General features: G+C 40.4%; 1 protein-coding gene and 1 long non-coding RNA gene across 2 annotated transcripts in view; one reads left to right on the top strand and one right to left on the bottom strand.

The window, feature by feature from the left end:
- The window catches only part of LOC135932218 (uncharacterized), a 38635-nt gene that overhangs the window by 977 nt on the left and 9998 nt on the right, over positions 1-27660 (bottom strand). Inside the window, exons 4-6 of the mRNA XM_065469583.1 lie at positions 7655-7702; positions 388-699; positions 181-255 (exon numbers count right to left, since the gene is read on the bottom strand). Of these exons, the coding sequence (XP_065325655.1) occupies positions 181-255; positions 388-699; positions 7655-7702 (435 nt within the window). The remainder of the gene's footprint in view (positions 1-180; positions 256-387; positions 700-7654; positions 7703-27660) is intronic.
- LOC135932219 (uncharacterized) lies at positions 12814-13827 on the top strand. Its single transcript, XR_010573333.1, has 4 exons — positions 12814-12898; positions 12995-13063; positions 13228-13602; positions 13728-13827. It is a non-coding gene; the product is annotated as an uncharacterized LOC135932219 (long non-coding RNA).

Below are 27660 nucleotides of genomic sequence, written 5' to 3' on the forward strand. Positions count from 1 at the left end.
ACATATTATGGTCTGTCTGCTGTTTGGTGCTGAGCAGCTAGTGTACAGTGGCTTTATCAGAGCTTGTTGGATGAAGATTTGATCAATTAGTGACACTTTAAGACTGACTCCCTAAACTTGTTCCAGCTCCCTCATTGGACATTGGAGCTGTCCATGCAGAGAGGCAGCAGGTGATCTTACAGTCAGCTGGCTGCAGAGCTGGCAGGTCTGCTGGCTCTCTCTCTGGAGGACAGGAGGCTGCTGGAGCTGGAACCTCTGAAACAGAAAAGGAGTCAAATGTTTGGAGCTGCAGTGAGAAATGTCAGTCCTCTGCTCCTCTGCTCTCTTTGACAGCATCTCCACATGAAGCTGAATCACTGCTGAACACAGTCACCAAGCCTTCATTACCTTGTTGTGTTTGGGCCTCCACTGTGCCCCCCTCGTGCTTCACCCAGCAGCTGTATTTATATGTGTCAGAATCACTCCCATCAACCATCCTGATGGCAATGGTGCGTCCCGACTCTCTGAGCTCCAGCTGCTCTCCCTCAGCAGGGGGCAGCTCCTCCGCTTCTCCGCCGTTCTTCTTCTGTCTTTTCCAGGAGAACTGGACCAGAGGAGGAAACATGGCTGAGGCCACACACAGCAGGGAGCTGTTCCCCTCCAGGTGGGCTCTGGATGCTGCTGGGTACACGCTCACCACGGGCTTCACTACCTGCTCATCTGAAGTTTGACAGCAGCAACAAGCAGCACAGACACACATTCACACAGTCATCAGCAGCTTCCAGCACTGCACTGCATTCAGTCTGTGCTGTCTGTGCTTTTTTTTTAACCCGCCCCCTTTTGTGAGTGTGGACGCTTCCTCTCTTTGCTCTTCAAATGCTTTGCTTCTTTTATTGATTTTTATTGATTTTTATGCTGATTTTTTCCCTTTTTTCTGTATGAGCCTACCTGCGAGAGCTTCTGGACACTTATAGATCATTAGGACTAAAGTGTTCTTAACAGAAACAGCAACATTTTTAGTTACCTTATCCTCAGCGCTCCGTGTGTCTGTGGCCTAGACACAGCTGAAGCCTGATTACAGCGTCTGGACTCCGAACAGCCTCAATAGCCTGGAAAGGTGCTAACTGCTAGGCTAACTAGCTAGGCTAACTAGCAACAAGATGCCTTCCCTCTCCACAGATGACTACCACAAACTCCTGCAGAAGATTGCAGTACTGGAGACAAAAATTCATCGCTTAGAAGTAAATGTGGAGGTAAATGGACTGTGTGGAAATGAAACAACCTTGCCTTTGATTCAAAGCAATGGCGATGAGCAAGCTAGTACACAGCTAAGGAGCACAGATAACATGACCAAGAAAGTAGACTCTGTGCATTACTATAAATCATCAAGCGATAATCCCCCCTTGGACTGTCCTGGTGCAAAACCAAGACACAAATCATGTCTCCTAGAAGGGGGAGGACGTATCACAGGCAGAACACAGCGAGCTGAAATCTCTGAAACCGACTGGCCTTCACTTCCTACGAGACAGAGAAGCTCTTCTACCCCTGTATACGGGAGGAAACAGGACTGGACAACCGTGAATAGAAAGGTTAACAACAAACCTCCAAAACAACTGAATGTGAAACTGCAGAACAGATTTGCTCCACTATCAAAGGACCCTGGATCTATATCGGACAACCATCCATCTAAAAGTAGCGAAGTAAGGTCTGAAAATCTGTTGAAAAGTAAAAGGCCACAGGGAAAGCTAAAGGCTAGGCCTGAAACCCTGATTGTGGGTGACTCTGCCGTAAAGGATGTACAAAGGATGTGCGGTAAGAACACTAAAGTCCTATGCTTTCCTAAGGATATGGTCAACAACCTGAAGGAGAGAATTCTTCAGATTGCAGATGAATATCCAACTGTGACAAATATTGTTCTGCATACAGGGTCAAACGATGTGTCCAAACAACAGTCGGAGGTTCTGAAACGGGACTTTACTGGATTATTAAATACTGTAAACTCTCTGAATGCAGCTGTATTCATCAGTGGGCCTGTACCGCCCGTCAGAGGAGGAGACGAGAGATTCAGCAGATTGTTTGCACTGAATAAATGGCTTATATCAGCATGTACTGACCACTCAGTGCATTTTATCAACAACTTTAATATTTTTTGGGAACGCAGGCATCTGTTTAAAGCAAATGGATTTAATTTTAACAAGTCTGGGGTGAAACTGTTCACCTCCAACTTGTTTTATTCCATACGTCATCCATCTGTGCTTGGTGCCAAGGCTGAGATAAACGAGGAGTTATCTCATAAAGAGGAACAAACAGTACTCCAAGAACAAACAAAGCCCAGCAGAAACCTTGAGGAGGAGCTCCATCTGCCCCCACCCCGGAAGAGCCTCAGAAAGGAGAGACATCTGAGGCAAGAAGAGGGGTCCCTATTTGCCTCCACCTCTCTCAACAACACCAACGACCAGGACCAGGGACCACGACCTTCCCCAGTCCCCCAAACCCCTGACAGGCCATCACCCTCCTCCCCCTCCCTTTCTCCCTCCTCCCCACACCTGAAATTCACTGAGGAGATGATGGAGCGGGTCAATGCTGGGCTCAGATCTACCCCCCGGCCCAATCCCTTTTTGTCCCCCATTAACCCCCCACCAGAGCAGCCAAAGGTTCGCCATCGAGCCCCGCCCTCAACAGAGCAACCAAAGTTACACTGCGCAGCCTCGCCGCCCTTAGTTCCTCCTTACCACCTTCATGCTCTGTCTCCGCAGTCTGATGTGTGATGTGTGGAGGGTCCGGGCTGCGAGGATTATGACAGTGGTGACTTTTCCCAGGAGAAGCTGGGACCCTGTTTATTAGAAGGTTTCAAAATTTCTGTACTTTTAGGTGACAGAAGGAGACATGTGGCCTGGTCAAAACACAAAGAGCTGCACTCTAAAAGATCTTTAAATGTAGTAAACATACCTTGTGTGCCACAGACTGCTCCCAAACACGAGGGGGCAAATAATACCTCTAAAACACTTAAGTTGGCTTTATTAAACGTTAGATCTTTAGCTGGGAAAACATTTTTAATTAATGATTTAATCACTGAGCACAGCCTTGATTTTATGTTTTTAACTGAAACTTGGTTGGACCAAAGTAACAGTGGAGCTGTTCTCATCGAGACGACCCCTCCTAACTACAGTTTTATCAGTGAGGCCAGGGTGAGCAGGAGAGGAGGAGGGGTTGCCGTCTTATTTAATGAATCATTTCAATGTAAGCAGCTATCTCCTGGAAGTTTTCAGTCTTTTGAATATGTGGCGTTACAGCTGAAGGCCCCATCCAAAGTTGTGTTTCTTAATGTTTACAGGCCTCCCAAATACTGCACAGACTTTTTTAATGACCTCAGTGAACTGCTGTCTGTGATCTGTGTTGATTTCGACTGTGTAATTATTGTTGGGGATTTTAACATCCATGTGGACAACCCTCAGGACAAAGGGACTAAAGACCTGAGTAACACTCTGGGCAACTTTGGGCTGACTCAGCATGTAACAGAGGCCACACATAATAGAGGACACACTCTTGACCTACTGATCTCCAAGGGCCTGAGCATTTCAAAGGTTACTGTGTCTGATGTGGGCCTGTCTGATCATTACTGTGTTTTCTTTGAAAGTAAAATCTCAGCCCACACAACTATATCAACAGCAGTGATCACAAAACGGTGTATAACTGAACACAGTAGTGAGATCTTTAACCAGGTCTTCCCATTAACACCTGACCTGTCCAGAGGTTCAGTCAATGAGCTCGTCACTAGCTTCAATGCTAAAATGTTAAATGTAATGGACACTATTGCTCCCATTAAGGTGAAGGTTATCTCTGGAAGGAAGAAGTCTCCATGGAGAAACTCCACACTGGTGAAAAATGAAAAAAGAGAGTGTAGGAAAGCTGAGCGCAGATGGAGAAAAACAAACCTCCAGGTTCATTATGACATCTATAAAGAGAAACTTCACAATTATAATTTACAACTGAGGAGTGCAAGGAGGTCCTACTTCTCTGACATCATCACCAAAAACAGTCATAACGCTCGGGTCCTATTTTCTACAGTTGACAGGCTAACAAACCCTCCTGTGTCAGTGGCAGCTGAACTTCATTCGACCATGGCCTGCAATGACTTTGCCAAATTCTTCACAGAAAAAATCCAAAAGATTAGACAAGCAATTGGTACATCAACAGCAGATCCAGGACATGTACTGTGTCCACCAAAAAACTGTTTAAACACCATCAAACAGTTTCACCCTATTAACAACAAAGACCTGGAGGACATCTTAGGTCAACTGAACTCCTCCTCTTGCTGTTTAGATGTCCTGCCAACGAGTTTTTTCAAAAAGGTCTCAAAGACTTTGGAGTCAGACCTGTTACAGATCATAAACTTTTCTTTAACGTCAGGTGTGTTTCCAGAATCACTAAAAACTGCTGTAATTAAACCTATACTGAAAAAGGACAATCTTGACAAGACACAAATGAATAACTACAGGCCGATCTCAAACCTCCCATTTTTAAGTAAGATCATTGAAAAAGCAGTTTCTCAACAGCTCAATTACTTCTTAACACAGAATAACTGCTATGATGCCTTCCAGTCAGGTTTTAGACAGAACCACAGCACTGAAACCGCTCTGACCAAAGTGTTTAATGACATATGTCTGAATACAGACAGTGGAAAAATGTCAGTCTTAGTTTTACTGGATCTCAGTGCAGCATTTGATACAGTTGACCACAACATATTACTCAAACGACTGGAGAACTGGGCAGGTCTTTCAGGAACTGTACTAAACTGGTTCAAAACATACTTAGAAAACAGGAAATACTTTGTATCAATAGGTAACTTCACATCTGAGCAGACAAGTATCACATGTGGAGTTCCCCAAGGTTCCATCTTGGGACCCCTTCTGTTTAACATCTACATGCTCCCACTGGCACAGATTATAAAGAACAACAAAATAAACTATCATAGCTATGCAGATGACACACAAATATATATCACAATGTCACCAGGAGACCAAGGCCCTGTACAGGCTCTTGGTAAATGCATTGAGGAAACTAATGACTGGTTGTGCCACAATTTTCTCCAGCTAAACAAAAACAAAACTGAAGTAATAGTCTTTGGTGCCAAAGAAAAACGATTACAGGTCACCAGAGAACTTCAATCTATACACCTAAAAACCACCAACCAGGCGAGAAATTTGGGTGTAGTGATGGATGCAGACCTAAACTTAGAAAAACACATTAAGACAATAACAAAATCGGCTTACTATCACCTCAAGAATATTTCAAGGATAAAAGATCTGATGTCTCAACACGACCTGGAAAAACTAGTCCATGCATTCATCTTTAGCAGGCTTGATTACTGTAACAGCATCTTTACAGGTCTACCTAAAAAATCAGTCAGACAACTACAGCTCATTCAGAACTCTGCTGCTAGAGTCCTCACTAAGACCAAAAAAGTGGACCACATCAGTCCAGCTCTGAGGTCTTTACACTGGCTGCCTGTCCGTCAGAGGATAGACTTTAAAGTTCTGATGCTGGTTTATAAAGCTCTGAATGGTTTAGGACCAAAATACATCAGTGACCTCCTGACCCAGTATGAACCTTCCAGATCCCTCAGGTCATCTGGATCCGGTTTTTTATCAGTTCCCAGAGTCAGAACCAGACATGGAGAAGCTGCATTCAGCTTTTATGCTCCATATATCTGGAACAAACTCCCAGAAAGCCTCAGATCAGCTGAAACACTCAGTTTATTTAAATCCAGGTTGAAGACTCACCTATTCTCAGCTGCTTTTGAATAAAGCACCAAATCCACACTTTTAAGCTTAAATTTCAAAACTTACATTTTAACTACTGACTTTATCTACTGTTCTGATTTTATCTACTGTTCTGATTTTATCTACTGTTTTGATTTTTGATTTTAAATACTGTTTTGTTTGTTTGTTTGTTTGTTTGTTTGCTTGTCTTAATCAATTTTAAATCGTGCTTTTTATTTGTTTTTGTTTTTAATGTCTCTGTAAAGCACTTTGAATCACCTTGTTGTTGAATTGTGCTATATAAATAAACTTGCCTTGCCTTGCCTTGATCCTGGAAACTACATGGACTCTGATCACTAAACTACTCATCAATACAAAGTTCACTACATACACTGGATTCAGCTTCATGTTTGCTTCATTCACCAGCATGTTTAAAAAGTCCAATTGAATTATTTTCAGCTCCATTTGTCATGTGCTTGCTTGTTATTGTTTTAGGTAAAAATGTAATACAGTCTGATTTTAGAATATTTAGCTTCTTTTTCTTTATACAAGTGAAAATGTATTTTCCATATTAGTGCTTAGACACGATTTCTAACAAAGCAGACTTGTAGTGTGTTTTCTCACTTTCCCTCTTCCCCTTATTTTTTCTTTCCCTCTACTTTTCTTTATCTTTTCCAGTTTATGCATTTCCTTTTCCCATCCCCAGTCATGTATGTTCCAATTGTAATAACTTAAAAGTTAAAAAAATACTAATAAATAAATAAACAAAAAATAATGAAGAGCAATCAAGTTGACAGTATGGCACAGCCAAACTTGGAAAAATAAGTATGTTGGACTTTTTTCAGACAATAATTGTGCTACAGTTCCGAACAGTACAGGCAAATAAAACCCAAAAAAGAAACAGATACACACATACACACACAAAAACCAGACATACTCTTCTCTCCAAAAACACATTCATCTTTTTCATAATATACTGCACTAAAAATAAAATAAGCTATAATTGCACATGAATCAATTCAACCAATATAATTTACATTCTTGTTTTAATAGATTTTAATCATAAGAACCATATCTGTCTTCCAGACTTATTTCTTTTAAAATTCTTTAGTTGAAAAATTGGAAAATCCCAGCATTTTTTATTTTGTTACACAAAAAACTGTAGCACCAATTTAAACACAATTAAAAAATAATTGTTTAAAGAATGTGCTATTTTTATTTTATTTTAAATACATAGTCCAAAAACATATTCAATGAAAATATTTGTCAAAAACATTTAGTAAATTTAAGTCATGTTAAATTTTTATTGTCATGTACAAATCCACACAAATGAGTTAACCTAAGAAAAACATAACTGATGTTACCAATGTGATTTTTTTCATACATTTTTACAACATCATATAACTTCTGAATTTTCTAATAATCGGTATCTGATTTAATCATTTTCTTAATAAAAGATTTTTTTGCAGTAGCAAAATAAGTTTTTTAACTCTTAAAAATATTTTTTTTTCTTCCACTACATAAAGTAAAAATTTCCTATCAATAAGTTTGTAGATTAATATTATTTCACCATAGTTTAGATTTACAGATTTATTGCTTCTTATTTTAACATCAAATATGATCTTGTGTTCAAATCCAGCAGATGGTGCAGAATTACTGAGATGATCAAATCCTAAATATTTGTAACATCACTAATATTTGCAGAAATAAAGAATAACTTTAGTTGTTCAGTGAGATTTAAACATGTTTTCAGAGATTATTGAGCTTTTCTTATGTAACAATGGCTGCAGATGAATTCTCTACTAATGATGAAAAAACTAACATGTAAAGCCTGAAGCAGCAGAAACTGACTTTAAACACATTTTCAACTTCTACAATAAAACAACTGAAGGAAAATAAATGTTTGTTCTTACCTGTTACAGACAGTTTAGTTCCAGAGCCAAAGATGGGGTAGCCATCACCTGTTACACTCACAGTGAGACAGACTGCTACAAAAACCTGTCTGCTGTTGAATGTGTCAGCTGAGGTGAATGAGTCCAAATGAGGAAGCAGGATCATATTTCAGCTCCATGATGTGTTTCTCTAATGTTCATATCAACATGACTGTCTCTTCTTCTCTTTTCTTTTAGCCACACTAGCAGCACGGCTCTGATGTTAATGTCAGTCTGTTGCTCAGTCCACTACTTTAGTCCACATGAATGTGATGAGTCTCTGATGTCTTTCTGATGTGGTTTTGTTGCGTCCTTCAAACCACACCTGGTGTATTTTGGAAGTGAAACATGTTGGTCTGCACAGGCTCTTCTATTTTCAACACTGACAGGATTTCCTTTGCTGTTTCTTCTGTCCTGCACATTTTCCTCTGTTTTGTGCAACTTGATGGAGCTTCTGTAAAAAATAGAGTCACAGTTATTTTTAGTGGTGCGGAGCAAAGAGATGCTTCAAGGATGCTTCTGAAATGTGCTGTGGCATGTCTGCTGCAATCATCAGTGTTACATTGTGTGGCCTCAATCAGCTCCAGCAGCCTAGTAGGACCCAAAGCAGTCACTAGGCCAAACTGCCAAACCCCACTGACACACATCACAAATGCCACACTCACAGAGAGACAAAGATAGAAAACAGAGGGAGGAAAGATGGATGGTGGGTAGGCAGCAGAGGATCAGGGGACCATAACACCATCTTACACAGTTATTAACTAATGAGCTCATTGACTAATCTAAAACATCACTTTGATTTTTCTAACAGCCACATTGGAATTTCAGCTCACAGTGGATCTGCAACATGAGCAGCTGAAGACCTTCAAGAGCTGAACTTGAAGATTTAAACACACTTGGGTTAAACACAAAGTTGTACTTCAGAAACTGTGGCAAAATCGTTCAAGGGCAACAACGTCAGGTTAATAGTGACCATCAAAAATCTAATCTCAGTTCAACATATATATTGTTAAATGGCATGTTTTAGAGAGGAGTCCTAAAAACCTGATGCAGGTCCAGCAGTTTTGTCTGGAGGAATGGGACAAAATCCCAGAAACTCACTGAGAGAAGCTTGTGGAAGAACACAAAACAACATTTAGCTCAGGATCAAAGATTTTAACACTGATGCTTTTGCAGTCATGGCCTTAAACATCTGGGCCCCATTTCAAGAGCTCAAAAGAAGTGCTTGTGAGAAAGGGGGAAAAGGATGCATGTCTGTAATTGGATGTTTTTGATTTCAGTTTAAATCTCTTTTGTTAAGTTTCACACAATAGAGATAACATAAAAATAATCTGAGGAATTTTCTTAATTCCTATTAATTTCTAATGTGAAATTATGTCATTATTGCAACAGAATGAGGAGAAACATCACTGTTCTCAACAACTACAACAGTGCACCGAAGGAAATATACGCATGTCCTCAAACTAACAAAAGTAACACTTTATTTTGTTTGGGAATGAAAAGACTGAATGAGCACAGATGAAATCTAAAGGAAAACTGCAAGAAGTTTCCTAGAAACTGTGATTTGTGCTTGTTCAGAACCATGGACAGCTCACTGAAGGCCTGAACAACAAAAAGCACACAGACAGACAGAGAGGGAGCCAAGTCAGACACTGGTACTTAAAAATACACACTGAGTAAAATAAGTCATTTATTCATTATTGATGTTATCATCAATAATGAATAAATCAGTGCTCACTGTGATCAGTTGTTGGTATGATAAACTTCTCTCTCTACTTGCTACAATCATTTATACTGACACCATGAGTTGTACAGCAATGCTGAGCTTGTTTAAAAAATGAGGCTAAATTGTTGCTGCAAATGTAGCTCAGAATCTGCAGGCCAGCGATTTCTTTCACAGACACAGAACTGAACACAGCCACTAAGTGTTAACTGTCCTCAATATCCAGATCACCAAGTGTTCTCCCCATGTTTCCACAGCTGTGTTTCACTGTGGGATTTACAACCACCCTTTCCTTTGTTTTCCAGTGTGTTATTTATGATTTATGCATTTTATGAGCTTTTTTGTGTAATTGAAACACTTTACAAGACCTTAAATGATCACAAAAATTTGGTTTTGTTGTTTGTTGTCAAAGCGAAGAACAAAGAGAGCAACACATAACACACACCTTTCTCTGTGGATGTCCAACCAGGCTAAGGAACACGCTGCCCACTTTGTAAAAGTTGTAGTTCAGGAATCTGACACTTTCCACACAACAGTCCCAGCAAGTGTTGAACATGGCCTTGTGGGTCATCTGTGGGATGTTCTCTTTAAAAATCTCTAATCTCTGTGTTGACGTGCTGAATAATATGTAAGCTTGATTTGAGAACAAAGCTCAACACAACAGTCAGTCGTCATTGTCAGGTATGGAGGGGGAAAAGTAGCAGAAGTCTTGGCAGAAGACAATGTTCATGCTGATGGACGTCATCCAAGTGACCCCTAGTGTTTTTAAAAGAAAATGCAAATCAAAGTTACCATCACATAAAATATGAGCAAATATCAGAAAATGACAATGATACGATTTTGGTGATTTGTTTTCCCTTTCAGTCAGACAGAGGGAGATCTTGTTGGAAGTCTAGGAACCTTTAATTAGGTCCACTCCACCTATGCATGTGAGTAAAAACACAGGGACACCAGTATGAGGGTCACCATTTTGGTTTGGAGTCAGATACATTGTTATAATTTGTTAGTGTACCTGTGCAGCTATTTCAGCTGTTTCAGGCGTGTAATTGTTGATCTCTAATTTAGGAAATATAATAAAATGAAGCTCATGTGTTAGTTCAGTAAGAATGATCCATAATCACTCATCTACCAGCTTTCTGTTCATTACATTACTACCACTTTCACACGCTGTCAGTTATCCCAGTCCATTATCCTAGTCCAATCATCTTCCCGCTCACCTTCTTTTAGCCAGTCAGGCTTCACTCTGCATGATTTAAATTTCCGAGCTCTGTCATTCTGCCTTTCAGACTCTCACTCATGCAACCTAGCTCCTCCCCTTCCCACCTTACCCGACACTCAGAGCTCCATCCAAGCCTCAGTCTTCATCTTCACCACCACCAGTATCTAGACTTCAGGTGGTCCTGTACTACTTCTTATCACCGCTTGCATTCCATTCTGTTATGATGGGTCCAAAGACCAGTCACCTGATATATTATTTAATTTCACATAATTCATTTATCAGCACATAATTTATTACGTTAAATAAGCTAAGTAATCATAATTCGTGGCTAAAAATATATTATTTTATAATACTTTAAATAGTTCATTTCATATTTTAAGATGTTGCATAGCTTAGGGAGAAAGGATTAAAAATATTCCTAAAACAAATTAGCATTCTGTTGTAAAAACAAGGGTAATGTCATGATGATGTCAGTAACCTGAAGTCCCCAAAAGTTGATTCTGTTCATCTGGACGTAGCATTTTGTGGGAGAAACGTTTCGTCACTCATCCAAGTGACTCCTTCAGTCTCAGCTAACTGCAGTCTTCCCCAATCTTATAAACAGGTAGTCCGTAAGAGATTACAGGATGACACCAACCTCAGCAACAGGACCACTCTCAGCATCGACCAAGTGTGTTTGAACTGTGTCTTCATTCCACCTACTTCACATACAAGGGTCAGTTCTACAGGCAGAAACATGGGTGTGCCATGGGCTCCCCAGTTTCACCCATCGTGGCCAATTTATAAATGGAAGAAGTGGAAAAGAGGGCTTTGCTATCCTACAACCCGTTCTCACTCCCGAGGCGTAAAATACTGACGATTTGTCACGTCCCTTAACTTCTCATGCTGACGCTAAAGGTACCCTTCCACGTTTTTATGTGACGCTGTGGGTTGTCAATTCATTCCAATATGATCCCGCTCGCGGCGATCAGAGACGCTTCAAGCAGAGGCTCCAGCCATCCATTTACACCAAATAATAACCCCGTCACGGCGAAACGTGACGCCGTGAAGCACAATCTAACTATAGAACCGGGGACCCTCTCCGCGAACGGGTTTTTCTCCCGAATTTAATGCTTTCTTTTAATGACATCGTTAACATTTCTCAACAAAAACACATGAAAGTATCACTGATAATTCAACAATAAAATCGCTTCATGTTGTGGCCATCACACAGTGTTTTTCAAAGTGATTCACGATCTGAAAGTGCGCAGATTTAACGTACATAATCCTTTGTTAGGTTTATTATTTTCATTTCACACGTAAAACACATTTATAGATTAATTCACCACTCCTGTTAGTTTTGGATGCGCTCGGCTCCAACCAATCAGACGCAACCGGTGTAAGCAAAGGATGATGGGAGAACGGAGAGACCCATTTATAAGAATAAGAAAATGAGGCGGAACTGATTGATTCTAATGCAGGTATGTAAAAAATACATATATTTAAAGTAATACCTTGAAGTGTGTTTCAAAGTTTGTTTTTCATAAAAGCTTCAAACAAACAGAAGTGACTGATCTCGGAAACGATTTAATGCATTTAAAAATGGCTACAGCTACCGTCAGCATGCTTGCTAGGTAACCTACCTACACGTGGCTACTGCAGCATTAGCCATTTGATCAAACGATGGATTAAATCTATTACAAACGTTAAAGGACTTGTGTGTTGCAAAATACCCTCACATGGTGCGTAAAGCAGTTTTTGCGCTAAGAGTTCTGCTAGCTCGTTATAAACGGCTGATGCTAACGTTAATTGCTAACGTTAACCGGAGCACCAAGACTGAAAATCATTTGAGTTGCGTTAGTTATGTGTTTATGTCACTGAGTTCTGCAAAATCTCTTTCCTCTTTAGCTTGAAAATGAGTGATTCAGAGGATCCCGAGCTGGAGGAAGAGCTTCAGGCTGCTGACGAACTCCTTCAAGATATGCAGGTAAAGTAAACGTTATATTATTAATTTTTATTTATTTTATTTTATTTTATTTTATTAATAATTTTTTTAAATAAATTTTTATATATGTGTATATACAAGTTTATGTCAAATTAAGTTGGTTAACTTAAGATGTTTGATAATCTTTGCTTTAATCATAGACTGTATTTTAGGTGTTCCCTTTGTTCCTTGTTAATTGGTAGAATGATGCACAGAGTGAATCTCAGCCAAGACCAGTGCGCTGGAAAAAACGTGACAGACAGGGAGAGTTTATTCCTCAAAGGCCATCAACCAGTCGAAGTACTACTTGCATGCCAGGTGGTCAATGTTCACACAACCATTGGTTTTATCTCACAACTTGTTTTCACCAAACAATTTCAGTAATTAAATATTCTTCAATCTCTTTTTTCCCCCCAGTGTCCAGAGATCAGCATCAATGTCCACGTGAAGAAACTAGTTATGTTACCAGTGTCAACCCAACAAAAGGTACTTTACCTTCTTGTATATATTGTGATTTCTGTTTACTTTTATATTTGTTGTTATAGTTGAGTTAGGCAGGGCTTTTGTGCAGTCCTAAGAAACATACTGCCTAGGGTGTTTTTCACTATGTGGAAGAGTTTCTTCCTTTCTTTCTTTTTTTTTTCTGTTAGTGTATGGAACTGAGGTGCTTCGTCAGGAGCTCCTTCAGTTGTTGGAGGATGGAGAAGAGGACGCAGCCATGACTTGTGAGACGTCGTCTGAGTCAGCTGCTACTCACTGGGCGATCAGAAATATGGTGTCCTCGCAAAAGTGGAAAGAGGCCAGGCCTTGTCTTATAGACAATATGTTAGCTACTCTGGATCCACAGTCACACCGTGTGTGTCAGTGTGGCAAACAAGTAGTTGTGAGGTGTCTGGACTGCCTGCCTCTTCCATTCCTTTGTGCTGACTGTGATATTGCAGTTCACACACGCTTTGTCCTGCACAACAGAGAGGCAGTAACAGGAGGGTTTTTGCAGCCTTCATCAGAGTTTCACAAGCCAATTGGTACGGTTTTTAAGTCTTATGCGTTTCTTGCTATGTACTATGAGTGGGTGCTGTTATTGTATATTTATTGTGTATCAGTTAATTTCCAATTCTTTTTATATATATATTGTGTGTTTTAATGTTAGTTCGGCTGTTGCCTGTCCAAAGGCCAGACCATGTGTGTGACTGCCCAGCAGGTAACGTTGAGGTTTCACCCGGCTCAATTGTGGCTCTTGTAACCATAAATGGTAAGTTGCCCTTTTGTCACACACTACATACACAATAGATGTGTTTGGAGGTTTAATTGCAAATTGTGCATTGCTATCTTGGTTTGAATTGCCCTCGGCCCGCAGTATATGTGGGCACCTGTCAAAGGTCATTTGGATTTACCAGATCAATTTGAAAACAACATGAAATCTTCACAACATGAAAAAAATGAATGCTTTGAGCCATGACTGAATTTATCCTTATCCTTCCTAAAGGCTGTTATAACCTTGCACTGCCAGTGGTGAGATGCACCAGCTGTGGCCTAATGTGGTCCCCCTCAGTTAAGGACATCCTGGGTAGTGGATATTGGCCTGGCACCTTAAATTTCTGCACCCTGTTTTCAATGGATGTCTTTCAGTCTTTCTATGACATTAAGAAGGCTGCACCAGGGATGTCACTTAAGGCATTTGTCAAAATGCTGGATGAACGAACAGCCCATTTTGGAAGGGTGAGTTTCTAAATTTGCCAAGTTTAAGGAAATTGTGCAAATCAATGTTTATGATGACTGTCCTTGAATATTCTGTTGTATGCCCTCTATTAAAAGACTGGCCGAATATCAGCTGATGCCTTCAGTAGAAGTTTCTTGGAGTGGAGTGCTGTAAAGTTTGAGGTGGACAGGATGTGCAAGGAGCCATGCTTTAGCTGCCCTGCCTGCACTCCAGACATGCTTGCCGTCTCAGTTGATGGAAACCGTAAGCTTTATCGCTTTCAATCTAATGCAAGGTACGTTATGCATTGTGTACATAAATCAAATATGGATTTGTAGAAAAATGTATTTTAATGTTTCTTTTCAAACAACTGTCACTGTGTTTGTCCAGCACTTCAGAGCAGGGGAACTTTGAAGGTGTCTTCATTGAAAAAGATGAGGACGTTGCTGAGTTTGTGAAATACATCCAGAGACATACAAATCATGTAAGATACACATATATATATTAGTGCTGTTAGCGTTAATCTTGTTAAAATGACGTTAATGCCATAACCATATACACATTCGTGTGTATATGGTTGTGTGTGTGTGTGTGTGTGTGTGTGTGTGTGTGTGTGTGTATGTGTATGTGTATACATATATGGATGGGTGGATATTTATTTTATTTTTCTCTTGGTGTTGTCGTAATATTATTTACTTTACTTTATCTTAATGTATACTTTCTTTTGTCACCATGTGTATTTAAAAAAACAAACAAAAACAACATGATTTTTATTTTGTGTTATCAGTGCTGTCCTGGGGAGATATGAGGTCTTGTGTGACTTAACACTAATTCAGCTAATTGTTATGCATTTGTTTTAAAAAGTTTGTCCCTGATAGGGCTTAATCATGTCATGTCTTTTATGTTAAAATCTTTGAGTGTATAGGTCCCGGGGAAAGGGTTGTGCGGATCTTCATCTTGGACTGCAGCAAAGGAGTCGTCCAAAAAGTCCACTGGGAAGTTGGATGAAGAGGGCATGGAAATAGCTGTTTGTCGCCACGGAGTCCTCTTAGCTGCATTGAACATGTTTCGAGGGGAGATCTTTGCTTACCCCCTTTTTCTCCAGAGGAAGTTGGCAGCTAACGTCCCAGGACATATTGCGTTCCTTTGCTCCGATGTGGCCTGTAAATATTTCCCCTATTTAACCAAGGTGGCTCAGCAGTGCCCTGAGCTGAGGAACCTCTTGTCAATGCGTCCTTTTCTCTCCGTCATGCATGCAAAGGCTCACACTTGGAAATGCGAGGTATACTGCAGCTTGTAGTTTTGGATTAGTTTGAGACATTTTGTTATAAGGTTGAATGAATTCAGCAGTCATGTATTGTGACCTCCTTTCTATAGATCAAATGGGGAGGTGCGTTTCAGGATGGGGCCGGTTCAACAGTTGGAGAAGAGGTGGAACAAGTAAACAGTTTCCTGTCTAGGGCGGCCATCACAACGAAGTACATGTCTAAAGCAGGTATGTGTTCGTGTCTGAGATTCCACTCAGTCTCCTGCTCATTAATTCTTATTTGTATACTAACTGAAATGCAGGGCGAACAGACATGCTGACCCTCCTGGCTTTGGGTTGGAACAAAAGGAAAGTGGAACAACTGGGCCGCAGTTTGAGCCAGAGATATCTCAAGGTGATTTTTTTTTTTTTTTTTTTCAAAAAACATTTTAATGTGTGTGGTAATGGGGGGAAAAACACCTGTACTCTAAAAACATCAATGTGAATGACATTTATTAATGTATTCTTAGATCATAAGGATCCTTAGAGAACAAGTGGAGAGCCTGAATGCGACCAAAAATGAGCTGGGTGTGGATGACGACACACTGCAGCAATGGGTGGCCGATGTGCAGAAATGGGCTGAAGGTGAGTCTCAATATAATGCACCATAGGACCCACCATGGCCTCATTAAAGAACTTAAGGTAGAGTTAATATCTTTCTGACAGTGTCAACAAACAATGAAAAATAAGTTTTGTACAAGCAGAATTTATGGCAGAGTTGTTGCGTTTCATCAAATTGGATTGAACCTGGGTTGAAATGATGTCGTACTAGTTGGTTTTATAAACCTGAACACCGACATACTTGTTATCTAATGATAATGCAGCACATGAAGGCTACAGATGTCTTATAATGAATGTCATCAAGTCAGTGATTACAGAGTCCACTGTAGTTTGGTGACTGTTACTCATCCTGTATTCTGATTAATATTCCTCTCACTTAGAAAGTGATCAAACTGATGGCAGCCTTGGAGCGTTGCAGGCACGAATAGAGGAGCTTGTCGTCATCATCAGAGTGCGAACACAAAGTCTTTACAGACAAAATGGTACGTCCCAGTTTCTTTGAAATGGACTGTTTGATACTTAGTTTGTACAGCTACTTTGTAAACAGAATAAAATCAGATCCAGGTTTGTTTAAGCTGGATGTGATTTGTTCTAGCAAACAAATTGATGAGTGTAGATTAAAATGTAAATATATACATTATGTGAAGGTGTGAATTTTTTTATGATTATTTACAGATAGCAACAAGAGGCGACACAGAATTCGCAAGGTCATCTTAGTTGAGAAGAAACGCTTGGCGGCTGCTGTTGACGACTACAACAAGCTTTCTGAACCAACAAAGCAAATCGTATCCAGTGATGCCCTCATCCAGACCGATATTTGGCCCTGGCAGAGCACAAGTGAACGTAAGCTCTTGATTTATAAATATCCTTTTTAAACAAACTCCCAGCATCTGAGCAGTAGTTGAATGTTTGGTTCTTGAGTCATAACGTGCTACTATGTTTTCCCATCTGATGTTGTTAAACTGTAGCTGCTGCAGACCTCCAGACAAAGAGAAAGGTCTTTGAGAAGGTGATGGCTGTGAGGCGCCTGAGAGAGGAGGAGATGATCCTTTGCAGGGAGATGCGGCATCACTGGACAGAGTTGCGAATGCGATCTGTGGTGTTGGGGACAATTTCCTCAGACTGTAAGCACTTTATTTATTTATTCATTTTTTTGACGAATCGATTGAAAATAAGAGCAGATGCTAAAGTCTTACTGGATCTTTTACCTATATCTAGATTGCTAGCTAACACTGCCTTCTCCCTTTAAAAAAAAGTTTAATTACAGGATCCTAATTCCTTGTGTTTATGAGGTGAGGGTTTTTGGGGTTTTTTTTGTTTGTTTTTCTTACTTCACTCATATTTATTTGTTTTGTTCTTTTTACAGCCTCCCTTGTTGGCATGTCGGCGGATGCACAGAAGGGACTCCATAGCCTGGTTTTAAAAAAACAAAGTGAACTGAAAGCTGAAATCTCAAAGTAAAGGACATGTACAAGAGAATCCTCAGCTACCAACCACTCCTGGAAATGGACTCGGAGGAGGAGGAAGACATTCCAGACGATGCCACTGAGAGTGATTTGAGCACTTCTGATGAAGACTGATTGTGTCATCCTTGATGTTATTTTTGGTAAAATAAAAAGTTAATCACATCTCTGTTTAATGTGATTTTTCAACAGACATTTTACATTTTGAGAAGAAAAATGGAATTTCCTTGGTGCAGTTGTTTACCCATAATCATGCTTTCCCATGTAATTTAATGACTAGTGTACATGTTCAGATAGACTAACATAATTTAATTTATGGGATGCTTTCTGGGCTGCTCAAATTATCACAAAATTTAAAAGCACGAGGCAGCACACTCACAAGTAAATTTTTTGTTCAGTGTTTTGTCGAAGAAATCAGCAAGTACAATTGATATGTTTGCTGTAGCGGTATGTTTGTTAAGAAGCATGCCAGCACACTGGTGAACTGACAGTCCCCGAATGCACCCGAGCCACTGACTCGCCCCAGAGCAAATGAAATTGCTTATCTAGAAAGACAACCGTCATCAAAGAAGAAGTAAAAGAGTAGGAAACAAATGGTAAGGGAAGGTACTGTGCAGTAGGAAAGAAAGGCCAGAGCCGTGCAAAATGACCTCCGGCAGGCCACAAATGTGCACGTCTGCTCAAACGGTCAGAAATGGACTCCATGAGGGTGGTATGAGGGCCCGACTCCTGCCCTGTGCTCCTCACAGATGAAAGCAGGTTCACACTGAGCACTTGGGACAGAGTCTGGAGACGCCGTGAAGAACCTTCTGCTGCCTGCAACATCCTACAGCATGCCGGTTTGGCATTGGGTCAGTTTTGGTGTGGGGTGGCATCTCTTTGGGGACCGCACAGCCCTCCATGTGTTCGGCAGAGGTAGCCTGACTGCCATTAGGTACTGAGATGAGATGCTCAGACCCCTTGTGAGATCATATGCTGGTGCGGTTGGCCCCGGGTGCCTCCTAATGCAAGACAATGCTAGACCTCATATGGCTGGAGTGTGTCAGCAGTTCCTGCAAGACGAAGGCATTGATGCTGTGGACTGGCCCGCCCATTCCCCAGACCTGAATCCAATTGAGGACATCTGGGACATCATGTCTCGCTCCATCCACCAACTGCACCACAAAATGTCCAGGAGTCTGGGAGGAGATCCCTCAGGAGAGCATCTGCCACTTCATCAGGAGCATGCCCAGGTGTTGTAGGGAGGTCATACAGGCATGTGGAGGCCACACAGACTAGTGAGCCTCATTTTGACATGTTTTAAGGACATTACATAAAACCAGATTAATGATTCTGTATTGCATTGATCAAGGAACCAACCCAATAGGAGCTAAAGGAATCCTCTTGATATTACTTCACTCAGTAAGTTTATATTATCTTTAATGTGCATTTTCTTCATCAGTTCAGGGGTGCCCAATCCCGGTCCTCGAGAGCTACCGTCCTGCAGCTTTTAGATGCATCCTTGTTCCCACACACCCGAATCAAGTGAATGGCTTGCTATCAGGCCTTTGCCAAACATGATGGCATGCTGAAGAGGTAATCAAACTAGGGATGCACCGATACCGATACTGGTATCGGGTATCGGGGCCGATACTGTAAAATGTGTGCGTACTCGTACTCGTAAAAGTTAACCGATACCATGAACCGATACTAATGTAGCCCGGATGGGAATTTGGGAGTGGATACTCACAATTCCCATGGACTTAAACGCCACGGTAACATAAGGTGTTCACAGTTGATGTTATGTGATGTAACTCTACCCTGAATATAATTTGCCCTGTAATATGTCGCAAGGTAAATACAGGTAATTAGAGCAATCAAACTGTTATGTTAATCATAAAAGTATTATTTTATGGTATGTAACTCTGAAGGGAGTTAAAATATTTTTCAAAGTTCTCATTTTCTGGAGGCCTGTGAAGGTAGCATAAAACGGGACCTTGCATGGGGAGATGCACGAGGTTAGCTGAACCAAAGTGAGAGACTCGGCTAGTTTTACTGAGGTTAACCAGCACAAAAGAGTGTGTGACTAGAAAGCTGAGTGTGTGAGAGCTTCACAACAGAGTATGGGTGAAGTGACTTTTTGTTTCAATGGTCGCACCACCGTGCTGTGTTTCCAGCTACGACCGCCGAGGCTAAAGGCTAGCCCGGACTGCTTGGCTTCGCCAAGGAGGCAGCCGCTATGGACTGTCGGAGAGCTGGACAGTGACGGGCTAACGCGCTGTAGCAGAGACAGCATCGGGTCCGCAGGGAGTGGATTTAGTGTGGGACTGGTGAACGGCGACCTACCGAGCAACGGAACTGTAAGTCAGACTTTTGTGCTGTTACTGGGGAGAAGAGGATTTTTCTCCATCGTCCGGCGTGAGCAGCAAACAGGCCTGCAACAAGTGTGGGTGTGTGTGGGGCCCATGTGTGAATATTGTGTGTTTAGTGGATTTATATAACGTGTTTTGGAGTGTATATTAGTGAGTCACTTACCAAAAGGTGATAACATAAGTTGGGTTGTTTAATATAATTTGAAAGGGAATTATGTCATTTATACAGTGTATTTCATTTGGTTAAGGAATTGGAATATCATTTGAGTTTAAAAAAGGGATGTGTTGTACAGTATCTGTCTCTGCCCTTACGTTCAGTAAGCGTTTTGTTTGGGTTAAAGAGTTGTCTGGGGTCGTTTCTTTACTACTGGTTAAGTTTAACTTGTGTGTGGTAGAAGTATCGGTTTTTGTACTCGGTATCGGCAAGTACTCAGATCCAAGTATCGGTATCGGATCGGTTTGAAAAAATTGGTATCGTTGCATCCCTAAATCAAACCATTTGATTCAGCTGTGTTGGAGTAGGGATGCATCTAAAAGCTGCAGGATAGTAGCTCTCGAGGACTGGGATTGGGCAGCCCTGGTTTAGAACATAACATGTTAGCGCTCCCTGGTCCTTTTTGGAGACAGATCCTGAGACAGCAGGCAGCTATGGAGAACTCGTGTCAGCTGTGGTAATTAAGTAATACTTTGATTTAATATTGATTTCATGACAACTATCCTCAGGCACATATTCCTGGATATATATAATGACATAAGTAAAACTCCCATTTTAGAATCATTGCCTTCTTTGATCTGACTTATTGCCTCAGACTTTGGCCCTGTGTCCCCAAAAGTCTAGAAAATCCATGACACTGAGTAAGAGGCCTTGATCATGTTATAAGTGAGAGAGTTTGGTGTAACAATGGTTGAACATGCCAAATCAACCCACAACATACTGCCATTCCCCAGCTGTAACCTGCATATGCATCAAACCAAAATCCAGTATCATAGCCACATGATAGACATAAAGATGAGGTTAAAAGGGTTGTATCATTTTGCCAGATAGCTTCATCCCCAAAAAGATAAACATTCGTCAAAAACCAAAGTTTGTGAATATTTGCTGCATTGCCAGGCCTAAACCAACCTGTTAAACTTATCAAATTATTGTCATAGATACAAACCTATTGATTGAAACAGAATAATCCATTCAATTATTTTATCTCTTTTTTCCTCTAGAATGTTTTGAAAATCAGCATTTTCAATAGATCAATGGACTTTTTAAAAATTTATTTTGATCATATTGTTTACTTGTGTAATTGCATTTTTATTGAAATTATGACAGGAAAACCCTTAATCAAATTGTATCTTTGATATCTAATAATATTAACAATAATGTTACATATGTAATATGTACACAATAATAATTTGCAAACAAACAAGAAAAACAGCAAAAAATGTCAATTTCTTTTCTAATACCCTGTATATAAAAACCACATATGACCACAACTCCAAATGTGCAATTGTCACTGCATCTAAACATGACATATTGCAAAAGGTAGAAACATATAATATACAATATGTTCTGAAGCTGGTACTGGTGCAGTTAACTTTGCTTTATGCTCCCATACACAGTAGGTGTTATTTACTTTAACTTGTAATATGTTATAATAAGCAAGTCACTTCTATATTTATGAGAATGTAGACAATAATGTTGGCTGATATGTAAAACTATGAGATATTGAGTGCAGGGAAGATATTATTGATCGATCAGATTCATGAATGTGTTAGGTACAAAAGCCACTTAGAGAGTGAAACAGAGACTGGCACTGGTTGAAATGTATAGAAAATATTTTATTTTGAACTTTTATGCTGAACTACAAACTGTGAACTGTGCCATCTCTGCGACCTGTGGTGCCTGGTTTACTCTGTGTAAAACTGCGCCGGTTCCCATGTGTCATCCCATACTTTGCCACTGTCAGGAGAAAAACATAACAAACAACAACCACAACCACACACAAAATAGGATAATTTAGGTTGTGACATATGACAATTTTTTAGGATGAAATATCTTCTATATTCATGTCATACTTTATACACCTTCATTGTAATATAAATTAATCAAATCAAGTCAGAGACTAATAATATATGTAGTAGATGTCAAACAGGACCACAGCAGCAGCCACGAGCCATCGGAACCTGCTGGATGAGAGAGCACAGAAACTCCAGGGAAGAAGTTTAGTTAGTAACATGCATGAACTGCATTACTGAGACATGTATGCTTACAGATGGTGAGGGAGAGGGGGAGAGTTTTTAGTAAAAGGAGATGTGACTGCATCTTCAACCAATACTGAGCCTGCATAACCCTGAAAGAGACAGACAGAGGAGAGAGAGAGAGAGAGAGAGAGAGGGGGGGGGGACACTAACCCACAGCAGTCTGGTCCTATGACAGCATAACTAAAGGCTGACCTGAACCAGCCCTAACTATAAGCTCTATAAAGAAGTAAAGTCTTATGCCTACTCTTAAAAGTGTTGACCATGTCCACCTCCAAAACTCATAATGGACTTTGGAGGTGGACTGCTATCAAGCTCCTCACAGAAGAGCAGCTTGATTGCTAAAAGCTCTCAATTTACTTTAGTTCAAATACATGAATTCAAATTGAGGTGAGAACTATTTATCAACAATATGAATGTCTGTTCCCGTTGTTACTACATACCATGTTGAGCAGGGCTTCCACTTGACTTTAACTTCTTCTTTTTCCTGAAAAACATGGTATAAACAAACAGTTAATTAAGAAAGACATGCAAGTTGGATACAAAAAGGAGCTTATAAACATTTATGTACTATTGAATGGCTCAATATATTATAAAATTAGTTTACAAAAACATAAGAACCACTACAATGCTTGTACTGCCAGCATCGAGTGCATGTCAGCAAAGCAACACTGCTTACATTGTGGCTCACAAGCAAAACTAACTGAAGCAGATGTTACTGAATGGGAAGGAGCACCTCCACATCAATCACTCCTTCTGAGCATGATGTCAGGAGGACTTTAAAGAACGTAAACACCAGGAAGGCAGCACGACCAGGTCATATCAGATGGTATGTTCTTATTTAATGTCCTATTTGGAGCAAAATACAGACTCAGTGGCTAAATTAATGTAGATTCAACAAACACAAAAGCTCATGGATAGTCAGTCAGGCACAGTTCAAATCCGGGAAGTCCAAAGATGCAAACAAATCTGCACAACAGCAGGCTAAATTACTTACATTTACAACTCTCCTGTCTACTATCTCTTCATATTTGAAAATTTTCTGGGTACGGTGTTTTCGGCATTCTGAAAACAAATGAAATATTTACATGAGGTCTGTAAAACTGGAGATAATGCAAACATTAAGAAAAAGAAATCTTAACAAACTTAACGAACCTGTCATGTGTTTCGTACACTTACAATACCATAACGTCTAACCTTTCCTTGTCCTTTTTTTGTTTGGGACATCAGAGGTGTACACCGTAGAAATTGAGGGAGATGCAGGATGTGGAGATGGAGAGGAGGATGCAGGAGGAAGCAGAGACGGAGAGGAAGATGCAGGAGGAAGCAGAGACGGAGAGGAAGATGCAGGAGGAAGCAGAGACGGAGAGGAAGATGCAGGAGGAAGCAGAGACGGAGAGGAAGATGCAGGAGGAAGTAGAGATGGAGAGGAAGATGCAGGAGGAAGCAGAGACGGAGAGGAAGATGCAGGAGGAAGCAGAGACGGAGAGGAAGATGCAGGAGGAAGCAGAGACGGAGAGGAAGATGCAGGAGGAAGCAGAGACGGAGAGGAAGATGCAGGAGGAAGCAGAGACGGAGAGGAAGATGCAGGAGGAAGCAGAGACGGAGAGGAAGATGCAGGAGGAAGCAGAGACGGAGAGGAAGATGCAGGAGGAAGCAGAGACGGAGAGGAAGATGCAGGAGGAAGCAGAGATGGAGAGGAAGATGCAGGAGGAAGCAGAGACAGAGAGGAAGATGCAGGAGGAAGCAGAGACGGAGAGGAAGATGCAGGAGGAAGCAGAGACAGAGAGGAAGATGCAGGAGGCTGACAGAGGGAAGATGTTGGTACAGGCTCTAAATGAAGAATAAATTCCTCGTTTAGAGCCTCTGGGTCTGGGACTGGTCCAGCATCCACATTGTCAGCAGAGGATGGTCCAGCTGCTGGTGTAGAACTTTAAGCAGGAGGTGAAGCTTGTAATTCTGCAAAATTTTAAATATTACACATTCATTAAAATGGGTTGAAAAAATGTACAGTACACATAAACACATAATAAGTAGTGATTTGCATGTTTTCAGTTAATTTTTTACTAAAGTTACAACTTGTAAATATTGGCATCAAATAAGTCATCTCACACCCTCACTGACCCAAATCATTCAGTACAAGTGCCCTCGGGGATAGTGTGACATCTGTAGTGCTTTTCTACATTGTACATTAATAAATTAATGAGTGTGACTATAAATCCAGATAGCTAATGATTTTTTTCCTCTGATGACACTACTTACCTGAATTTGTAGTGCATAACATTTGACACTTAAAGCTAGTGCTGTGACTTAAGAGTTTTGTACAATGGTGATGCTAACTACCTAAGGAAGGTAATCAGGTAACCTCTTAAGAAGTATATAAGTTATTTAAGAATCATGGTGTTCATATTGGTAACATTATATAACATTTGTTATACTAGAAAGTCTCGAAGAGAATTATCAGGTCTGGTTTTCGTGAAGATTTTTAAAATTACATTTGTATATACATGAGTGTGAAAGACCATACTATACACACACACACACACACATACAAAATTGTTCAGGTGGGTAACACCAGAGGTTCAGCATGGCTAGCTTTGGTGATGTGAACGCCACATGGGGAGGTAATAAGGCATATATAACACTATTTTCATGTTAGCAACAGGACATGTAGAGCAGCTGTCACCTCACAGCAAGACGGTTACTGGTCTGAACCTTGGCTGAATAATAGAATAGAATAGGACAGAATAGAGTAGAGTAAAATAGAATAGCTGGTGACTGTTAACTATCCTCATCCTCACCATCTTGTTTGTCTCTGTGTACCCCGTGATGATCTGCTTTCTTATCTAGGGTGTACCTATGAGGATGGGCTACCTGATAAGGACACCTGGTTACAGATAATGGACAAAGCATATCTTACTTCTCAGAAGGTGTTCATAAAGCTTCCTCATCTTCATGAGGATGTCACGTGCAGCACCTTCCGCTGGTTCGATCTGAGTGATCACGTCCCCTACTATACGGCCCTTACGGTCAAACTGTCCAAGAAACAGAATAGGCTGGTAGCCCAGGGCATGAAGTTTGGAAACCTGCAAGAACAACAAAGAAAAACATATGCAGCCAGTCTTTCATGTAAGCAAATTGATGTTTAAGTTTCACATCTTTGTTGTTTTATTGTTGTAGATAGTTAAAAAGTATTTATGGTGACCAAACCTGTAAATGTATGATAAAATCCATCTTGAAATGTTTTGTCTCTCAGTTAATAGCCGATTAAATTAAAATTCAGAAGTAGCTTAAATAAAAATAGTTTTTAACAAGTTTTTCGTAGTTTGATGTCTTTAGTGTGATGATGTTATTCTGATATGAATAACTTTTTTATTTATGCTCTTTTATGTGTATATACCTGTCTTGTTAGTTTCTTACTTCGTGATATACAAGGAAACATTGACAACTGTGATTAATAAAGAATTGTCTAGCAGACCAACCACTTATTAGATCAGAACTTTTAAACTTACTGACAACTGGGCTGAATTAACCACCCTGCTCGCATTTCTGTTTTTCTTAACAGAGGCAGCCCAGTTAATGTTTTTAAACTGTTCTTGTTTTTTTTTCAATCCCTCCTTTACGTTCAGGCTGCCCAGGCATCCACTGCATGTCTTCCTGTTGCAGGTGTTTGGAGCCTGACAGGAAGGGCATGGTTTGGTTTTTGGTTTTGTCATGTCTGCAAATGAAAATGTAACATGTAGGGATTATTTCAGGTCTGCTTTGGTTAAATGATTACAAAAATAATTTATGACCAAAGAAATAACTTATATTACGAGGCATTATTACACCATATTTAGAAAAAAAATCGATTAGAGATTAAAGTCGTTAATATTGAGTTAATTACGTGAATAGGGTTAAAAAAACTGAATTGATTAAAGAAAAGATACATTGCTAAAATAGAGCAGTACTAACATTAGCTGGCTGGCTAAGCAAGTGTCTTACACATGGGAATACATCACAAAGAAAAATTAAATAAACTTTTGCAGAAGTAGTTCTCTTGGTACACAGACTGCTCTGTGAAAACATTTCAAGTTTAATATCAGCTGATTAATATTTCAGTGAACATGCAAATTACCCACAGTTTATCACAACTTACCTAGCTAAGATCTGTGTCGAGTCGGAAAATTCCTGCAGGACCGTGAGTTGAAAGATACATTTACTACGACTCCCAAGATGCATTGCAGTAAAAACCATCCAATCGCCTTGCTTAAGATCTGTTGACGTGTCGCTAAAGGCGCGCTGTAGATAAATATTGCAATTTGTAAAAAATAAAATAAATAAAAATAAATTTGCAATTTGTAATTACATAATTAAACACTGGGCCAGTTTATTTTCGCATTATCAATGGTTATTATTTTAGAGTAAATAAAGGAATAACGGGTAGCACCAAGCTGTTGTTATCTTCATTTCCATAGCAACGGCGGTTGAAGATTATGGGTAGTGTGCAGTTACGGGATTAGTGCGTTGTCTGCATAAATTGGTCTGATTGGTTGGAGCCGAGCGCATCCAAAACTAACAGATCGCACTTTCAGATCGTGAATCACTTTGAAAAACACTGTGTGATGGCCACAACATGAAGCGATTTTATTGTTGAATTATCAGTGATACTTTCATGTGTTTTTGTTGAGAAATGTTAACGATGTCATTAAAAGAAAGCATTAAATTCGGGAGAAAAACCCGTTCGCGGAGAGGGTCCCCGGTTCTATAGTTAGATTGTGCTTCACGGCGTCATGTTTCGCCGTGACGGGGTTATTATTTGGTGTAAATGGATGGCTGGAGCCTCTGCTTGAAGCGTCTCTGATCGCCGCGAGCGGGATCATATTGGAATGAATTGACAACCCACAGCGTCACATAAAAACGTGGAAGGGTACCTTTAGCGTCAGCATGAGAAGTTAAGGGACGTGACAAATCGTCAGTATTTTACGCCTCGGGAGTGAGAACGGGTTGTATCCTACCCTGGAACACCACCAAGCCATTGGTTCAGATATGTGGATGACACCTGGGTGAAAATCAAATCTCAGGACGTACTACATTTCACGGATCACATTAACTCGGTGGACCAACACATCAAATTCACCAGGGAGGATATGAAAAGTGGCAGGTTAGCCTTCTTAGACTGTGAGATTTCCATCAGTAATGGGGGACATCTAAAAGCTGACGTGTACCATAAACCTACACATACAGATCAGTATCTAAGGTTTGACTCTCATCATCCACTGGAGCACAAACTGGGTGTCATCAGGACGCTACAACACAGAGCGAACACCATCCCCACTGACACAGCGGCCAGGGAGGCAGAAGAACATCAAGAAGGCCCTGAGTAAATGTGGTTATCCCAGCTGGACTTTTGTCAAAGCTGGAAAGACACCTAAAGAAAGCTCCAGCTGATCCAGGAGAGAAGGACAACCGCT

Source organism: Pelmatolapia mariae, linkage group LG18 (genome assembly GCF_036321145.2).
Source record: "Pelmatolapia mariae isolate MD_Pm_ZW linkage group LG18, Pm_UMD_F_2, whole genome shotgun sequence".
Lineage (NCBI taxonomy): Eukaryota > Metazoa > Chordata > Actinopteri > Cichliformes > Cichlidae > Pelmatolapia > Pelmatolapia mariae.